Here is a 17,472-nt window from a genome sequence, read left to right as displayed (position 1 = left end):
TAGTATCCAAAACACCACAGCCACGTTCCTACTACCTCGACACTGATAGCAACGCAACTGTTAGAAGAAACAGACGTCAACTCAATCCAAATCCTAAAGAAGCAAAGTACACAACGGAAAGCCCTCCACCTGATCCTCCTGAAACTTCCAAGGATCAGCCACCTATTCCGGCAGAGAAGAACGAAGCTTTTCTGTCTGCCCAAAAGTCTTCCATTCCAGTTCCCGTTCCTAGAACCACTACTCGTTCCGGAAGAAAGGTCAACCCGCCCAAGAGATTAGGTTTTGATTAGGACTGAATGAACATTTGCTATTAGTTTCATGATCAAATTACTTAATGGACTCGCTTTCCATTATTAGAAGACTTTGCACAGAGACATTCTTACAGTATCGAAATGTCTAGAAAGGGGGATGTGGGATTAGCCCTTAATCCTCTTACCTACCAGCCGCGCTCGACTTATAACTATCGTGATGTGATTATGCAACAGTTCAGTTGACCTCAGGCCTTGCTCTTGTGAGCTCCTCTGCCCATTAAATATATAGCTTTAAATATATACTTGGCCTCCACTCTTTCTTTCGCCTCCGATAATCGCACACATCATACGTATCTAATACCGCAGTTCAAAATATATGATCGTCATATATTCATTGTATCTCATTTATCACTTTCACGGGTTTATTACGAGTCAACTTAACGGCCTGCTCCCAGTTGGCTTGTTAGCTCAATTGGTAGAGCGCTGCACTAGTATCGCAGAAGTCAGTGGTTCGAGTCCCGTACAGGCCTGATTTTTTTCAGGTCTGATTTTCGCTTAAATAGCGCTATCTACTGCGAGGATCGTGCATCATACGTAGAGATAGTCCATGTAAGGATGCTCTGCTTAGGGCAGTTTGGTTGCTAAATTTATACGAACAGATGAGAAATACTTATTTAAAATGTTGGGTATACGCAATGTGTCATTGATAACTCTATTATTGCTTTGTGGATCCTTAAGCTTATTGATTGGCTTAAGGTTTCTTTTGCGACGATTGAGTAGCGCATTTATATCTTGCCATGTTTTCCGCATATCGTTTAAGTTGTTTTTGAAAAGTTCATGATAATAGTTTTACTTGCTTAAGCGAATCAGAGAACAAATTTTGTTCTGTAATGTTTATATTTCTCAAAGTCACCGGATTGAAATACTCTCAGTATTTTTTGTTTGGATTGAATTTCGATCGTAATCCCTTGGTTATCCAAGGCTTTCATTTGATGGTCAGTTAATTTTCTATTTTTCTACTTGTTCGCTTTGCCAGCCTTCCTTTTGCTTTATTCTCACTTTGCTTTCTAGTTTTCGATGCACCTCTGACGAATAAATCCGAAAAATGTTGATATAAGTATACATTGAGGGAATCGCATAAACAGAGTTGTTTCATCTATGTATAAGAGGCAGGTGCAGGGGAAGTTCTTTGATCTACCAAATAATTTTATTTTGAAAATCTGTTTTAAAAGAATGATTAATACATTTAACCAAAATAAGCCTTTATACCTTTGAGACAAAGTCTGACTAAATATGGTCATATTTTTATCGAGGTAAGAATACCTCCTACTGACCGAGTTTGACGTCAATATCTAGCCACCTTGACCGAACGAGCATGGTTAAGAAAGGATTTATTACATGGCAAAATGTTTGCTTTATTAAGAATCAAGAATGACTTGTTTATTTGGAGAACTGGGAAAGAAAGCAAGCTGTGCTTGTAACGCTATAAAGGAATATAATAAAATTTATTTTTATTCCTGAGTTCAAAAAGATTTCATTTCAAACAATTCAGGGGCCAATCAGTGAAATACCTCCCGCTTAATTGAACTGATGATAGCCCATGAACTAACCAAGCGATAACATAATAATCTTGTTTGATGCATTGTGAACAATCGAACAACCAATCAAACATTGATCGTGAATCCAGAGAAAAACATATCTATCCTTTATAATGTAAAGGAATCGTATCTTGCTCGTTTTTGTCCTGAGGCGGACCAAAGGAAAAACCATTAGCTCTTTGATCTCTCGATATTTGTTCACACTTTTTCTCGCAATTGTGAAATATAGAATAATGTAAGCTTCCAAAGTTTCGTCTCAGGGCAAATTGAAGTGCAGTCCATAATATGATTACCAGTAGTAACACAAGCTACAGCCCTTCTTTTAAATTACCAGATCAACAATTTGGAACATTTGAATTTAAATGAAACAACGATGTTTTTCCCTATTGTGCATTTGCGGATAATTACTTTTGTCTATCTAGATAACTACCCAAAATCGAATATCTAATTTTACTACTTATATTCGGCTTCTAAGGGATTCTTTTTTTTTCGGTTTGTGGCTAGCCCCTGGTTATTCAGAATACTTCTTCCAGGGAAGGCAGCTCAGCATCTGGAAAAAATAAGATTGGAAAAGCATCAAGTTGAAGATGAGTTGTTATGCTTTACCTTGGACTGGACCACAAGCATATGTATGTGTTATCACATCTTAGCTGGCGCAAAACAGAATAGGCGCGGAGCTCAAACCTCCTAAACTTGCCTGAATTTACGGAGCCTTTTAGCGCAAAAGATACTAAATAGAAGACGAAAAACGAAAGTGACATAAAAAAAAAGATCTACTTTATGCTAGTGTGTGTTTAGGTTAGACTTCCTTTCACAGAACCATAGTAACAAAAAAGCCCCACTACACCTTCAACGTTGTTTTTAAATCTATATTACCCAAAAACGCAGTCGGTAAGCCAAAGGAAAAGTAAATGAGTTGCGAGAAACATGACAGTATTCGTTTTTCTTTCAAGTTCTGAGAAAAGCTGTGAGTATTGAGCCGCCTTAAATTATCAAAAATAAATTTGCTTTTTTCTGTTTAGAAAAACATTGAAGTTTTATACATACCTACTTCCATTTGAATTGAATTTTTCAGAATAATTGATAAAAAAAAAAACATGGGATTTACCTCAATTAGATTATCCCTTGTAACAGAGGTACCAAGGTCTCCCTTTGGCTTTATGTATCCTTTCCACCACTGATCTTCGAAGACAACTATATCTACTTCTTCAGGAAAAGGACTGTTTCTGTCCAGCTGCCACAACTCTTCAGGTCTCTCTCTTAAAAAGGGTGGCATGTCTCTTATATTGGTAAAAGTACTTAAACCTATGGAGAGTAAAAATAGTAATAGATCAAAGCGAGTAACCACAATCATTTGGCAAACTATATTTTGAATTTTATTTCACGAAAATCATTCTTAGGAAATACTCCTGATGAAAATGCTCAATTCATTTTAAGTAACTTGACTGGAATATACCTTGAGCCATTAAGTGCAGTCAAGTCACCAATGGGAATGAACGAAAACAACAAGAGGCCTATCGATGGCAGAACTTATCTATAACGGTTGTTGAAATAAACGCTATTCATTCTGCGCGGGTTTATCACCTAACTTAATCAGGGTAAATATGTTCTTTTGCATGCATGGTTGCTGGGTTTGTGGTCGATTAAAAGTGCGCTATGATTGGTTTATTACGCGGAATTACGGATTGTTTTGACTTCCTCCTTTGAATTCCTGTAATTTCGATTCAACAAGTCGAAAACTGAAACATTCAAATGTTGAAATGTTTTGCTTTAAAAAAATAGTTTTGCATAAGAAATACGGCTGCTGCAGATCTATTTACTTTAGCTGTTTAGGGCCAACAAAAAATACACGAATATTACAAGACAAATCAAGCGCGCGCATACGAGGTTGTGAAAATTAATGAACTGGATTGTCTCTGGGTAAAACAAATAAGACAGAGTTAACATCAAAACAATTCTTGCATGTACGAAATTTCACGAAATGTGATGAACTCGAGCGTTCTTTTCCTAAGCAGCTACATTCCTGGTAAATACGTGCACGCTGCATGCTGCGTGTTATTTTGGTCACTAGGTTAGTTTAACCTGGAAACCTAATGTTTATGATATTTTACTTATCAAACTGTCCTTCGTTTTCAAAATGGGCTTGAATTGAAAAGAATTATCACTCACTTTCTTGGGCAAACTCAAATATGCATATCTGCCCCAAGAAGTGAGTGAGTACACAAGATGTTTCAAGGTGGCGCTCTTTTCATGCAGCCATATTCTCGGCAAAGACGTACATGCTGCATGCTGCGTGTTATTTTGGTTACTAAGTTACTTTGACCTGGAAACCTAATTTTTATGATAAATTATCAACCTGTCCTTCCTTTTCAAAATAAAGTTGAATTATGTATGATGTACGATCCTTCGCAGTAGATAGCGCTATTTATGCAATAGCGAAATTCAGACCTGAAAAAAATCAGGCCTGTACGAGATTCGAACCACTGACCTCTGCGATACTAGTGCAGCGCTCTACCAATTGAGCTAACAAGCCAACTGGGAGCAGGCCGTTAAGTTGATTCGTAATAAACCCGTTGATTCGTAATAAACCCGTACAGGCCTGATTTTATTCAGGTCTGAATTTCGCTATTGCATAAATAGCGCTATCTACTGCGAAGGATCGTACATCATACATATTTAATACCGCAGTTCAAATATATGAACTTCATATATTCATTGTATCTGACGATTTCGGTTTTCGTAGGCAATATATATATCTTTTCATAACGTTTCATAACCGCAGTTCATATATATGTATTTCATATGTTTGTTGTTTGATTTATCATCTTACGGGTTTATGTCGAATTAATTTGATGGCCTGCTCCCAGTTGGTTTGTTAGCTCAATTGGTAGAGCGCTGCACTAGTATCGCAGAGGTCAGTGGTTCGAATCCCGTACAGGCCTGAATTTTTTTCAGGTCTGTTTTTCACTATTGCTTAAATAGTGCTTCACTGCGAAGGATCGTGCACATATACGTTTCATAACCGCAGTTCAAATATATGTATTTCATATGTTTGTTGTTTGATTTATCATCTTACGGGTTTATGTCGAATTAATTTGATGGCCTGCCCCCAGTTGGCTTGTTAGCTCAATTGGTAGAGCGCTGCACTAGTATCGCAGAGGTCGGTGGTTCGAATCCCGTACAGGCCTGAATTTTTTTCAGGTCTGTTTTTCACTATTGCTTAAATAGTGCTTCACTGCGAAGGATCGTGCACATATACATATATATCTTATTAGACGTTTTGTTGTGTAGTATCGCTGAGTATTTTTACGAGTTGTGCCGTATTTTGACGAGTCCGTAGGGCGAGTCAAAATACAAATAAAGAGTAAAAATACTCAGCGATATTACACAACAAAACGTGTAATAAGTTATTTATTATCCAACACGCCAAACTGTTATTTCAGTGCGGGCGAATTTCGCCGGCCGATATTTATTTATGGGGACTGCGTGACAGAAGTATGCGAAGCGGAATGGAATTATTGGCGCGTTGTCGTGTTGCCGTTTCTATTTTCTTCAATAAATGAAGAAATTTCCAGGTCGTCTAGCTGTTTTTCTTCGTTCGATTCATCTAATAAACTTGGATGTGTATTTGCCAGCCATTCTGACTTTTCGTCGTCGGAAATATGATTCAAATTGTCCGCCATTTTTTTCGTAACTGCAATTCAATTCTTCGCTTGTGCGATGCGAGAAAACCTGTTTAACCGGTACTCTAGAGTACAAATACCGCGTGATATTTGTACTCTACGAAGTATAGTTGGATAATAAAACGCGGAATTCCCTCGTCAGGTTATGAATTTTCCCGTTACAACAGCTGCAAGACTAAATAAGCACGCACATACGTGGATGAAATATTGAGTTGTAATGTCTGCTCAAGCACGAAATAGTTTTAGAACATCGAACCAAGCCTAAAATGAGCGAAATTCACAAAATATGAGGACCTCAATTTCGATTAGTAACTATTTAACTTGTCTAATTATCTTGTAGATACGTATTTTAGGAAAAAAACCTCATTGCAACCATAGATAATCTCCGAGATCTCTGTGATCTCGAGGAAAATCCATTTAGATCGGTAATACATGAAAAACTCCATCTTTACCGGGCAAATGTGGTAAAATGGTCCTTTCGTCCTCCCGAGAGTACCAAAAATCGTTCTGTATATCCCATTCGTTAATCTTTCCCGCAATTAACTTTTGATATAGCTCTGGATCGAAGGGTTTGATCTTCTGTCTGATGCGTCTCCTAACAATGGCCTCTCGTTCACTACCCCTTCTGATGAATTTAAATCTCCTCGTTATCTTTTTCCTGTAATTAAACTGGAACTGCTTTTCTTCTTCAAGGTCTACGAGAGTCTCTTCATTTCTAGCCATGATGGAAATTTGTAGATTGACATATAAGCTTATCAATCATATCATGTATTTCATGCTAAGGACTTGCATGCAATGTACTGTGTTGGTTTTGTTACCAGCTGTTACACCACCAAATACATAGGTCAAAGACAAAGCTTCCAGAAGGAACTTTAATTGTCATGCAATTACGATAAAATTTCTCAAGTCCATAAGGTTTTAATTACAAAGTTTGACTCTGACGTCAATCAAATAGTTGTAAATTCGAAAAGTTGTATTTTTAAACTCGTCGCCTTTCATTTATTATTTAAACACAGCACGAACGCTTCAAAGTAAGTTAGATTTAACAACAACAAACATATGAAACATATGTAAGAACTGCGGTTATGAACGTATATATGCACGATCCTTCGCAGTAAAGCACTATTTGAGCAATAGTGAAAATCAGCATATATACGTTTCATAACCGCAGTTCATACATATGTTTCATATGTTTGTTGTTGTTTGATTTATCATCTACGGGTTTATGTCGAATTAATTTGATGGCCTGCTCCCAGTTGGCTTGTTAGCTCAATTGGTAGAGCGCTGCACTAGTATCGCAGAGGTCAGTGGTTCGAATCCCGTACAGGCGTGAAATTTTTTTCAGGTCTGATTTTCACTATTGCTCAAATAGTGCTTTACTGCGAAGGATCGTGCATATATACGTAAGTTGGATTTGTTAGACTCTTATCAAATCTTTTATCCAACGGAAATACTTAAAAACTTTTCTTTTAAATTCTCTAAGCATGAAAGGGATGGCAAAGGTCAAGAAAGAGAAGCTCTCCGTTTTTAGGGCAGGAACAAAGGACGGGCCCTCATTTTCAAGCAAATATGACTATAGTTTGCAAGGTAAGAAAACATTAAACCAACGATAGAACGCTCATGAAAAAACAGTTCTAGATGGTGTAACTTTAATTTTTGAACGACTGATCATTAATAATGCATTGAAGAAAATTACAACAGCACGTTGAATTTCAGGAAGACTGATAATACAGAATAGTGCATTGCCTAACGAGTGAAATCCATGAGTGAATTCCATCGCTTCGCGAAACGTGCGATATCGGTTTTTCAGGTGAAATTTAACTTGGAATCGCATAGCTAAAGGTAAAATCGCGCTCTGCTCGGCTATCGAAGAGAGGGTATTTAGCGTGGAATTGCACTTGTGCGTGAAGAATGAAGGGATATTGCTTACGTAAGTCGCGAGCGATAATTATTGCTATCATGTAGACAAAAATGTAACTCGTGCTACGAAAATGTCAACTTGGGAATGAACAAATTTACAGAAAATGAATGTCTGCCGAATTTTGAATTGAAATTGAAATATTCCAATTTAATAGCCAATCAGACCGCGGGTTTATCTTTAGCTATGCAATTCTAAATGAAACGTTGATAGTGTTTCTGAGAATATCGAGAATTGATGGCCACTCAGGGAAAATGAATGCTGTTGTATTTAAGGAAAAACAGTAAAAAAGTGAAAGTTCTAGCAAATCTTATTCTTCAGGAGACATTTTAAAATGTTCTGCAATTCGACATGTACGCGTTGTTTACCTAAATAATTAATGGTTTACGTCTTCTAAGTTAAAAGTTGTGGTAATCTTTCCAGCGAAAATTTCGAACTTACAACTTTTTCTAATCTACCCACTTTAGCAGTCACTTGCGGTAAGTCAATGAAAGTCAAAATAAAGGTAACAATTCTGTTTGCGATTGTCCATCGACTCTCGATGTCCCTAAAAATATTCTCAAAACACACACCTCTCTTCTAGTCCCTCGGGGGGATTTACCACTCGCAATACGTTCGAGCACTGTGGTTCCTAACCGTGTTGAAAATGGCTTTCTGGACCTTTTTGAGGTTAAATGCGATTTTTCTTCCTCTTTTGTCTAAAAATTAAAAAGGGATTATTTAAAGCCTCTCTTTTAAAATGCATCACAGCTTAAAAGTAATTGTAGCATTTTAAAAGAAACGGAGACATTTTTAAGCATTTCTCAAGAAGAGACATTTTTTTTGAAATGCAAGAATTTTGGTGCCATCGATATTTGCGGACACATCTATTTTCCTGCCATTTTTACAACCCTTAGATGCATTTCTGTTGGTATAAATTTTCTATGTAAGGAATTTGATTAAGTTTTTCTTGTTCTTACTACATTGTAAAATGTCAATCCACAACAGTTTTGTCCAGTGTACTACGAACTGAAACTCCTTTGAATTTACGATCGTTGCCGTACCCTAATTGGCTTGAAGTAACCCTTCATTCTACGATGTGAAGGCCCTTCTTAGACATATATGAATGTTTTTCGATAAGAAGTTCATCGCAACAGCACGAGAATTTCTGGGACCTGAGTGAGCGGTTTGATTGTATCTTTGATCCCGTAGTCACCAAGAAAGAAGCCCAAATTCAAACTCTAAATTTCACCTGGAACTCTGACTTGTGACTGCAGATGTCCACAGTGGCCAAAAAATTGCTTTGTAGTTCCATAGTCTTGCAACAGGTCAATCCAATGTCCACATTGTATGACTAAGCTTAAAAAACTTCCTGAAACCCCCGACCCTATTTATGGCAACTCTCCACAACATGATGTTTGGAGCTATAGAAATAGGAGTGCTCTTCATTTCCATAATGTCTCAAGATAATTTGTTAATCTTAGAGCGTCCGCCTCTTTTCCCTCACAGAGACCTCTCTTATGAGAAGTAATATTAGATTTTCTTCCAGGAGAGAACGGGGTTCATGAAAGTGGCTGGCTTGACCAGCAGCCTCATCGTGTCTGGCTGGCTACAGAGCCTCGTCTGTACTATCCTCTCAATCAAAGAGAGAATTTAGAAAAAAAATCCTCAGTTCATCTTTGGAAAGCCGATATTTGGCCGAGTAACTCTGATGAACTTGAAGTGGAAAACCACTCCGTGTTCGACGGAATATGCGCTGCTAAAGTAAGTAGTTTCGGTACTTCCATGGAATTTCCAACCAAAAACACCTTCCCAATAATGCTCTATTATTTCATCGAAAAGGAACATGGAAAATGTAAGATAGAGGAGCACATTATAATTATCCCACAGAGTACAATCATATGCAATATAACGATACTTTTAAGTGTTGCAGTTGATTCGTAATATTTAAACTTTGTCAAAACATTTAGACTTTTGCTAATTTTGCCAAAGAATTAATAATTGTGGTCATGCCAAATAAGAGGACAGTCGATATTGACACCAACACACTTGACGCCTCTAAACAAACGTTTACTATGGGTAACGGTGGAAACAATTTACATTTTACTCTAATTCTCAGAGTGGAGTGAGGATATATGCATAATTTTGGGTGTAAATTTCTTGAATCAATACATAATTCTCATGCATTCTTCTCAACTGCACAATGTATGTAATTAATTGTTTCCAGATGAATTCCGTTTCAAACTCTTTCATCTCTTTTAAAATTATAGGCTAAAAGCACAGAACAGTTGAAAAAGGAACTGGATTGGAAGGAAATAAAACTCGAAAAATGTGACGGTGGAATGTCCCTCATGGATTTCAGCACACTGGTGAGAGCAGTTCTGGTGTACATGAAGGACCATTATCCCACCACACCAGATGAATACAATTTTCAAGCGGAATTAAAGGCCGCGTGTCATTGGTATTGGCATCCAAGCGGGCGTAAAGACCGTTGCCAGGAAGAAGGGGATTGTTCCTCGATAAAGCTTCCTAAACTTAGGTCAGGTCCCCACAGAGATATTCGTGTGAAAATAGCAGCACTGGTGACTAGCAAAAAATGGATCAGTGTCCTTGAAGAAATAAAAATGGAATCATCACTACCTAAGAGCTCTCAAAGGGTTGAAAAAAATGGGGAATCTTCACCTGATGAGGATGGAAATGAGGAACGGATTTATGGTGTGTACCTTTTAAATGTCTGTTGGTGCAATTGCGTTCCAAGGATCCTCATAAGGGTGTTATCGATGACTTCTATCACCCAAACAGAAAAATTAGGGGCTGCAAATCCAAAGTGCTTTGACTACTAATTTCCAAGAGGAATATCAGTTTGCGAACAACTCAACCACACAAATTAATTATAGTACAGCTTGTGGTGTAGATGACTTGATCAAATTCTAAGATTGTGTCCAGAACTTACTTAATAAAAAATTATGTTATCTTTATAATTTACAGATCTCGAGGAAAGCATTTTTGATTTGAAGGCATACTTCAATTTTAAAGGTGGGTTCCTCCTATAAGTTTATGTCAGTTAATTTAAATACCTTAATTGAAAATTATGCAAGAAATACTTTTTTGCAAAATTACCAATCAATTTTGTAAACAAGCAGTAGCCACTCTGTCATTGTCCACTCTGTCACTCTGTCACTCTGTAACACTGTCACTCTGTCACTCCGTCACTCTGTCACTCTGTCTCTCTGTTGCTCTCTCTCTCTGTCTCTCTGTCACTCTGTCATTCTGTTACTCTGTCACCCTGTCACCCTGTCACCCTGTCACCCTGTCACCCTGTCGCTCTGTTACTATGTCGCTCTGTCACTCTGTGGCTCTGTGGCTCTGTGGCTCCGTCACTTTGTCTCTGTCACTCTGTTGCTCTGTCATTGTTACTCGATCTTTGAGTCTTTGAGTCTGCTGCTCTGTCATCTTCCACCCTGTCGCTCAGTCACTTGGTCTCTCTGTCTCTCATCCTCTTAGTCTCTCATTCAGCCGATGTTTTTATTTGTCAGTTTGCGGAACTAGTTTTTCTTTCCTTGGGCGTGCCTACTCTTGAGCGGTTCTCTTAATATCTGGTTACGGCTTTTTACACTTTTCTGTTTATGGAAAAGGAGATATCATTTTGCCTGAGATTGACTAACATATTTTCCCTTACGAATAGATGATGAACTCAGGGAAAGTGGAACTAAAGTCACTGAGGAGCATTCGCCGGGAAAAAAATTGAGCAAGAAATGCTTTTTTGGCGAATAATACCAATCAATTTTGTAAAACAGCAGTAATGTTTCTGTCTTGTCCGAAAACGTTGGCTGGAACTAATGAACCCGTACGGTACAAAATCAGGGTTATCTTGACACTGTATTTCATGCTAATTTCATGCCAATTTTCGTCCAATTTCCAATTTGACTTTCATATGTAAACTCACTGATAAGATTCTCACAATAACACAACAAGTAGATAAAATTGTTAAAGGTGTATTATATTACTTGCGAATTATCACTAAGGTTAGGACAAATATAGAACGTGAGTTTATTACGATCTTGGTTCACTTACTTTGTGACTTTTAAGATTAGCTATTGTAACTCTCTCCTGAGTGGTCTACCAAAGAATTTGATCGTTACAATGCAGTATGTGCAAAACACTGCTGCTGGAGTCGTTACTGGATTGAAAAAGTGTAATCATTTTACAGATAGACGAAAGGAACTTTACTGGCTCCTAGTCGAGCGGAGGATCATTTTTAACTGTATTTAATTACATACGAGTAATTAAATAAATTGCACATGCTTACTTGCAAGAACTTATTTAGTTTTATCGCTCTAGGAGCGGAACTTGCGTTCAGCAAAAGACAATTCGAAGCTAATGGAACCAGCAGTTAACCAAAGTACGAAAGGTCTTTGAGCATTATCAATAAGGGCACCCAGACGCTTGAATGAACTTCCGTATGAAATACGTAATAGCTCAACTATTGTTGATTCTTTTGAAAATCAGCGCGCTTTAATAAGGAGCCCTATGACGTCTGACTATCCATTTATATTTAAGAATTTACATATTATACATAATTCTAATTTTAAACGTATCTTAGTGATATATAGTAGAAGTTAGAAGCACTTAGATTCTAGTACTGGTCCTCAATTTTGAAAATGATTGTAAAGCGCTCAGATCAAAGTGCTTAGATTATTGTTATTATTTGTATCATTATTATTATTATTATTGCTATATTTAAGTTTAGATAAATCTTACCTATTTTAATCAAAATCAATAGATTTTTAATATGTTTTGTTTTGTATCTACATTTAAAATTTTATTGTTATAGACAGTAAAAATATAGAATTGTAGATTCCATTGTATATAGACTTTTTAGCTCTTGAAACAAATTATTATCTCATCATCATCATCATCATCATTATTATTCTTATTATTATTATTATTATTATTATTATTATATTATTATCATTAATTTTCTAGACAAGATCTTGCAATCAGGTTAATACTGTAACTGCTCCGGTCAAAGTTTTTAGTGATATCGCTATTGATATCGATAGGAATAGGACTGTTATTTGATTATTACTAGATTTATCTGTTGCCTCAGATACGATCGATCGTTCAACACTCCCAAACCGATTACCACCTCATTTTGGTCACAAAACGTTTAATATACACACTTATAAAATAAGTTTTACACATGCTTCACAGCGAACGTGGGATCAAATACTTAACATATGCTAATACATACAATAAATACTGTTAACTTGCCATTAAATGTTTTCGCTGACACGAATATTAAACTTTTTACTACCTTAACAAAAGAGAGTCAGCTTTTTTTGCTATGAATCCGATATATATTTTCCTCGGTTCGACATTTTCCTCGGCTCGCCAAAGGCGTTAATTTCCCATACCTGATCCGCTGAGTTCGACTTTTACACACTTTCACTGTTTCGCGTTCCAAACAGTTTTCCTTACAAATTTTCTTCCTACAATAATTTCCTGAGATTCTTGGCTCAGCAATGAGAGGAATCTCAGTTTGTAAGATCTTCTTCGTCTGTCCTTTTGTCATCGGCCACCAAAACTCTACCGGTCACTGAGCCCTTAGAATTTTTTACCTATGTCTCTGTTTCTTTTTTTTTTTCTTCTTCTTCTTCTTCTTTTGAGCTTTATTGTTGTTGTTTTTTCTTTATTTATTTTATTTTGGTACCTCACCAAATGGCAATTAGCTAGTAGAAGGATTCCTGCTAGTATGCTAACTTATATGAGCTTTATAGCTCATCTAGAACTGTGAAGTTAAGAGGCAAAAATAAAATTGCAGCTGAAATTTACCTCTCTAAATTTTTCGGGTGTAAAACGCGTCATTATGAAATATTACTGCCAAATCCGTACGTTTAGCTCGTTTTACAAACGACATTCCAAAACATTAACCGTCAACCGTCAAATGACCTAAAAATTTAACCGTCAAAGGTCAACGTGACCCTTCCCCCCATCCCATGGAGACCCTCCACTACGGGCTTTGAGGAAGAAATTCAAGAATGAGAGTAATCTGAAACGTTAATTTATAGAGGGCTTTGAACCCGAGAGTAACATGTAGTCTGATCGTCCCGAGGTGAGAGTAGTCCTAAAACGGGCTGTTGTCACTAATAATAGTGGTGACTGAAATCCTTCGATAACCTTCATCAGAGTGAAAATATTAGGAAAGAAAGCCCATTGTAAAGCTTTGAAATTTGTTGAATCTGGTGCCGGATAGGTATAGATCATGTTCTACTTAAGTTTCGTTTCACGTCTGTTGAATTCGATCGCCTCTTCGAGATACATGGGCCATCTAGGATTGAGAGTTGCTCAAAGCGAATTCATAATTTATTTTCTTTATCTTGGGCCTCCCGTGGGGCAAAAGGGTTAGGGTTATGCGAAAATTAAAAGCTGCCGCTTGGTTAACAGCCGTTTTCCGCAAAAATCGCATATACAGTACAGCTACGAGGTAAATGGTTAACGCGGCACATGCAAAACCTTCGCACGTTTTTCGCGTTACGCGTAAAAAGAAAACGGCTCTTGAAAGCGCGTGTCTGAAGCCCGTTCTTGCTTTAAATTTGTTATTTCAACGCAGTCGGCCTGCTTTGTTCTGCACTGTTTCGGAAAACATCATCAAAATATTAATGTGAGGCTTCGAATTCAGTGCTGGATCGATATGGACGATGTTGTCCACAAGTTTTATATCACGGCTGGCCTTATCGGCCGGCTATTCTTTTTCTCCAGTAGTTCTTCTCATTCCACCAGACTTTGTAATAAATTTCAACTTTTCACTTTTTTCATCTTGAATTAATTCGTTCTCTACATACCTGTCTGCTGAAGTTTTCAGACACTCTTCAATCGCCTCTACTTTTCCTCAAGGAGTGACCACTTTCTTTCGGATCTCCTTTTTGCTTTGATTCCTTTTCTTTCTTGGCAAGGCCAGCATGGTATCTCTGCCTTCTGCCTTCCACCTGCTGCAGATAACAGCAACTTTTTGGAAAAGGCAACTTGAAGAACACCCGTCTGCACTCAGTACAGGGTCAAAGATAGGTCGTTGAGCCACCAATAAATAAACGTTGAGTTAGACTCTCAACCATGACTTCTTTGTTAGAGGAGAAAGCACGCTCTACAGTAGCTTTTCCATGAGAGAGAACCGGAAGGAATTTGACAACTTGCCCAAACTCCTCTAAATTAAGTTTTTTTAGCTCACCTTTATAATCCTCGATCGCATAAAGTTGTGCCGCGTCAGCAGAAATAAAATAGTTGTTTTTCATCATTCAGATGCGGTAGATTAGATTCAGACGAGTCGGTCAGCTTGTCTTGATCTTTTTTCTGATAGATCAGTTTACGTCGTGCAAGAATCGTAAGCTGTTCTGCTGATGACTCTTCATTAATTTCTATGCTCGGTTATTTAATCTTTACAGATTGTGCACACCGGATAGCGGGTTGAAAAATGTATAAAGAGCGGGAACAAGGGACATGCGGTTTTTAACGTGACGCACAAAACCGAAGAAGGTTAGTCAGGTGGATGTAGTCATAATAGAAATAATAGCTAAACAAACAGTTTCCAGTGCTTCGATTCATTGAATTATTCTTTATGCAAATATTTTATATTTAACAAATGGTAAACACCACAGCGTACACTATTGAGTTATGGATGCACGCGGGAGGTTGCTAAGCACGAAAGAAGCGTAAGAGTCGCTCGAGGCGACAGCCGAGAGCGACTCTAGCTTCTTGAGTGCTTAGCAAACCTCCCAAGTGCATCCATAACTCAATAGTGTACGCTGTGGTGTTTACCATTTGTTTTATAACATAACATTGATACATTGTAGCTAAAGAGTTCCCGTTTATTTAACAAATCTTACGCGACCAGAAAAAACAAGCGCGCGCGGAAAAATAGTCTTTGCATTTGCTCACGTCAGCAGCGTACACCCATGGGCAAATGGGGAACGCTAAATTGACCAATCAGAGCGCGCGCTTTACTTTGGTTATGTTATAAAAACCAAGAGAGGATGATATTAGAGAACACATGACCCATTACGCCCTATTTTGGAGATAATTTCTAAGCAAGTGTAAGCTACAGTTAGGCGTAATTTACATACATACATACATACATGCATACATACATACATACATACGTACATACATACATAGTTTATTTTTTAATGCAGGTTGGTAAAAGTCAGCCAATGGCTGATGTGGACCTGCCTATCTAAAACATTAAGGTCTAATTGCATTAACTAGGATAAATACAGGTGTGAGGTATATAAAAAATTAAGAGTATGTAAAAATTACTATGTCCGTTGTAATCTATTATCAGTAACTGAAAGGATAAATAGATAAATTGAATTAAATAAATTGAATAAATTGTTCAAAAATAATAAAAGTCATCATCCTTGTTTGTAATCAGGCATGATTTCTTCGCGAAACTTGATTTATCTAGTAGTGTCTTACCTTTTTTTATGTTTTTCTTAAAACTTGCGTAGCTAACAGAAAGTTTATATGATTCAGGCAGGACATTCCACACGGTTGCCCCTCTATAGGATAAGGTTGTTCTTCCTATGGAGTAATTATACTTTAGAACCTTAAATCCATCCCCTCTTCTTAGATTATAGGGTCGCTGCTCAATTTTTTGGAATAAATCACGTATTGGTTTAGGTACTAAACCGTGATAAGCTGAGTACATGATTGAGATTAACTTTAGTTTGTAAAAATTAGTTATGGGCTGCCAGTGAATGCGTTTCAAGGTTTTCAGGTTAACATCTGCGAGACCGTGTATGATCTTAGCTGCTCTTAAGTGGATCAGTTCAATGTCATCTAGCAAGGGGGGGGGGGAACAAGTTTCCCAGACTAGCATACCATAAGTGACACCAGGGACAATGCTTCTAAAGTAAATGGCCTCCAGTACCTTCTTAGGAAGGACCCTTAATCGCTTTAGATGTTTGACTTTTCGACTAAAGCTCTTACAGACAGCGGTGATCTGGGGCTGCCATGATAATTTAGAGTCAATTACTACCCCCAAGCAGACACTTGAATTAACATTACTTAGGATCTTGTCTCCGAGTAGAACTGGTTTCAGGGGGCCACAAAAGCTGTTTCTATTGAGTACCATGACCTCCGATTTCCCACTATGAATAGTTAACTTATTATTTCTGCACCAGTTATATACATCCCCCAATATACGGTTTAGTGCATCACACACTACATCGACTGAGGGGCCTATGTATAATAATGTTGTGTCGTCTGCATACATATCTATTTCCCCTTCCCTCATCTGATCAGGCAAGTCATTTACATAAAAGGAGAAAAGTCTTGGGCCCAGCAGAGATCCCTGTGGGATGCCACGTTTCACAGCATTAAGTTGTGATTTACATCCATTAGCAACAGCGAACTGTTTCCGGTCTTTCAGATAGTTTCTTATCCAGTCAAGTGCAGAGTCACCGAAGCCCAGGGCTTGAAGCTTTAAATCGAGTACCGTGTGTGAGACACAGTCAAATGCTTTTTTAAAGTCGATGAATACAACACCCAATACGTCTCCATTATCTAGGGATATTTTCCATTTCTCTGTTAAGTATGGCAGCAGCCCCTCCGTCGATCGCCCTTTTATGAATCCCCATTGATTTTCATTGGAAAGGTCATTTTCATTGATAAAGTTGTCGATGTTTCGGCATACGGTGGCCTCCAAGATTTTACTGGGAATGCTTAGCATTTGAAGTGGCCTGTAGTTACTTCTATCTGTAGAATCGCCCTTCTTAAAAACAGTGTGCATTCGTGATGTCTTCCACAGGGAGGGCACCCTGGAATGCTCAAGGCAAAGCTTAGATAAAGGTAGGAGGTCTCTAATGAAGAATTCACCACACCGCTTGAGATCTCTGGGAAAGAGAACTTGAATGCTTTGTCTAACGAAGGAAATCAATTTTAATGAACTCAAAACATCAACTAATACATGAAACAATAATTATTTCTAGTGTATTTTAATTCAGAACTATGGGAGCAGAAAGAGGACTGGTTTGATATCTCCGCCC

The 17,472-nt window shown here is 37.7% G+C and overlaps 2 protein-coding genes across 4 annotated transcripts; one reads left to right on the top strand and one right to left on the bottom strand.

The window, feature by feature from the left end:
• Positions 1 to 1,641: 1,641 nt before the first annotated feature.
• LOC148729321 (uncharacterized) lies at positions 1,642 to 6,379 on the bottom strand. Of its 2 annotated transcripts, none has more exons than XM_088726047.1 (3): positions 5,985 to 6,379; positions 2,958 to 3,154; positions 1,642 to 2,399 (listed from the first exon to the last, which is right to left on the bottom strand). In XM_088726047.1, exons 1-3 carry the CDS (start codon positions 6,253 to 6,255, stop codon positions 2,361 to 2,363), a joined length of 507 nt encoding a protein of 168 aa, XP_088582173.1. In that variant the 5' UTR covers positions 6,256 to 6,379; the 3' UTR covers positions 1,642 to 2,360. The 2 variants fall into 2 exon arrangements, with proteins under 2 accessions (XP_088582173.1, XP_088582174.1); XM_088726048.1 differs by lacking the exon at positions 5,985 to 6,379 and adding an exon at positions 3,306 to 3,495.
• A 110-nt stretch (positions 6,380 to 6,489) lies between these two features.
• Positions 6,490 to 13,259, top strand: LOC111340658 (uncharacterized). 2 transcript variants are annotated; one of them, XM_088724606.1, is made up of 6 exons: positions 6,490 to 6,563; positions 7,016 to 7,119; positions 8,979 to 9,193; positions 9,700 to 10,144; positions 10,418 to 10,465; positions 11,115 to 13,259. In XM_088724606.1, the coding sequence occupies exons 2-6, from the start codon at positions 7,017 to 7,019 to the stop codon at positions 11,201 to 11,203; spliced, it is 900 nt and encodes a 299-aa protein (XP_088580732.1). In that variant the 5' UTR covers positions 6,490 to 6,563; position 7,016; the 3' UTR covers positions 11,204 to 13,259. The 2 variants fall into 2 exon arrangements, with proteins under 2 accessions (XP_088580732.1, XP_088580731.1); XM_088724605.1 differs by lacking the exon at positions 6,490 to 6,563 and adding an exon at positions 6,584 to 6,935.
• Positions 13,260 to 17,472: the final 4,213 nt, after the last annotated feature.

The sequence above is a fragment of the Stylophora pistillata genome, chromosome 6, assembly GCF_964205215.1.
Source record: "Stylophora pistillata chromosome 6, jaStyPist1.2, whole genome shotgun sequence".
Taxonomy (NCBI): Eukaryota; Metazoa; Cnidaria; class Anthozoa; order Scleractinia; family Pocilloporidae; genus Stylophora; species Stylophora pistillata.
The sequence above is the reverse complement of the archived record's forward strand: the minus strand, read 5'-3'. Positions and strand labels throughout refer to the sequence as shown.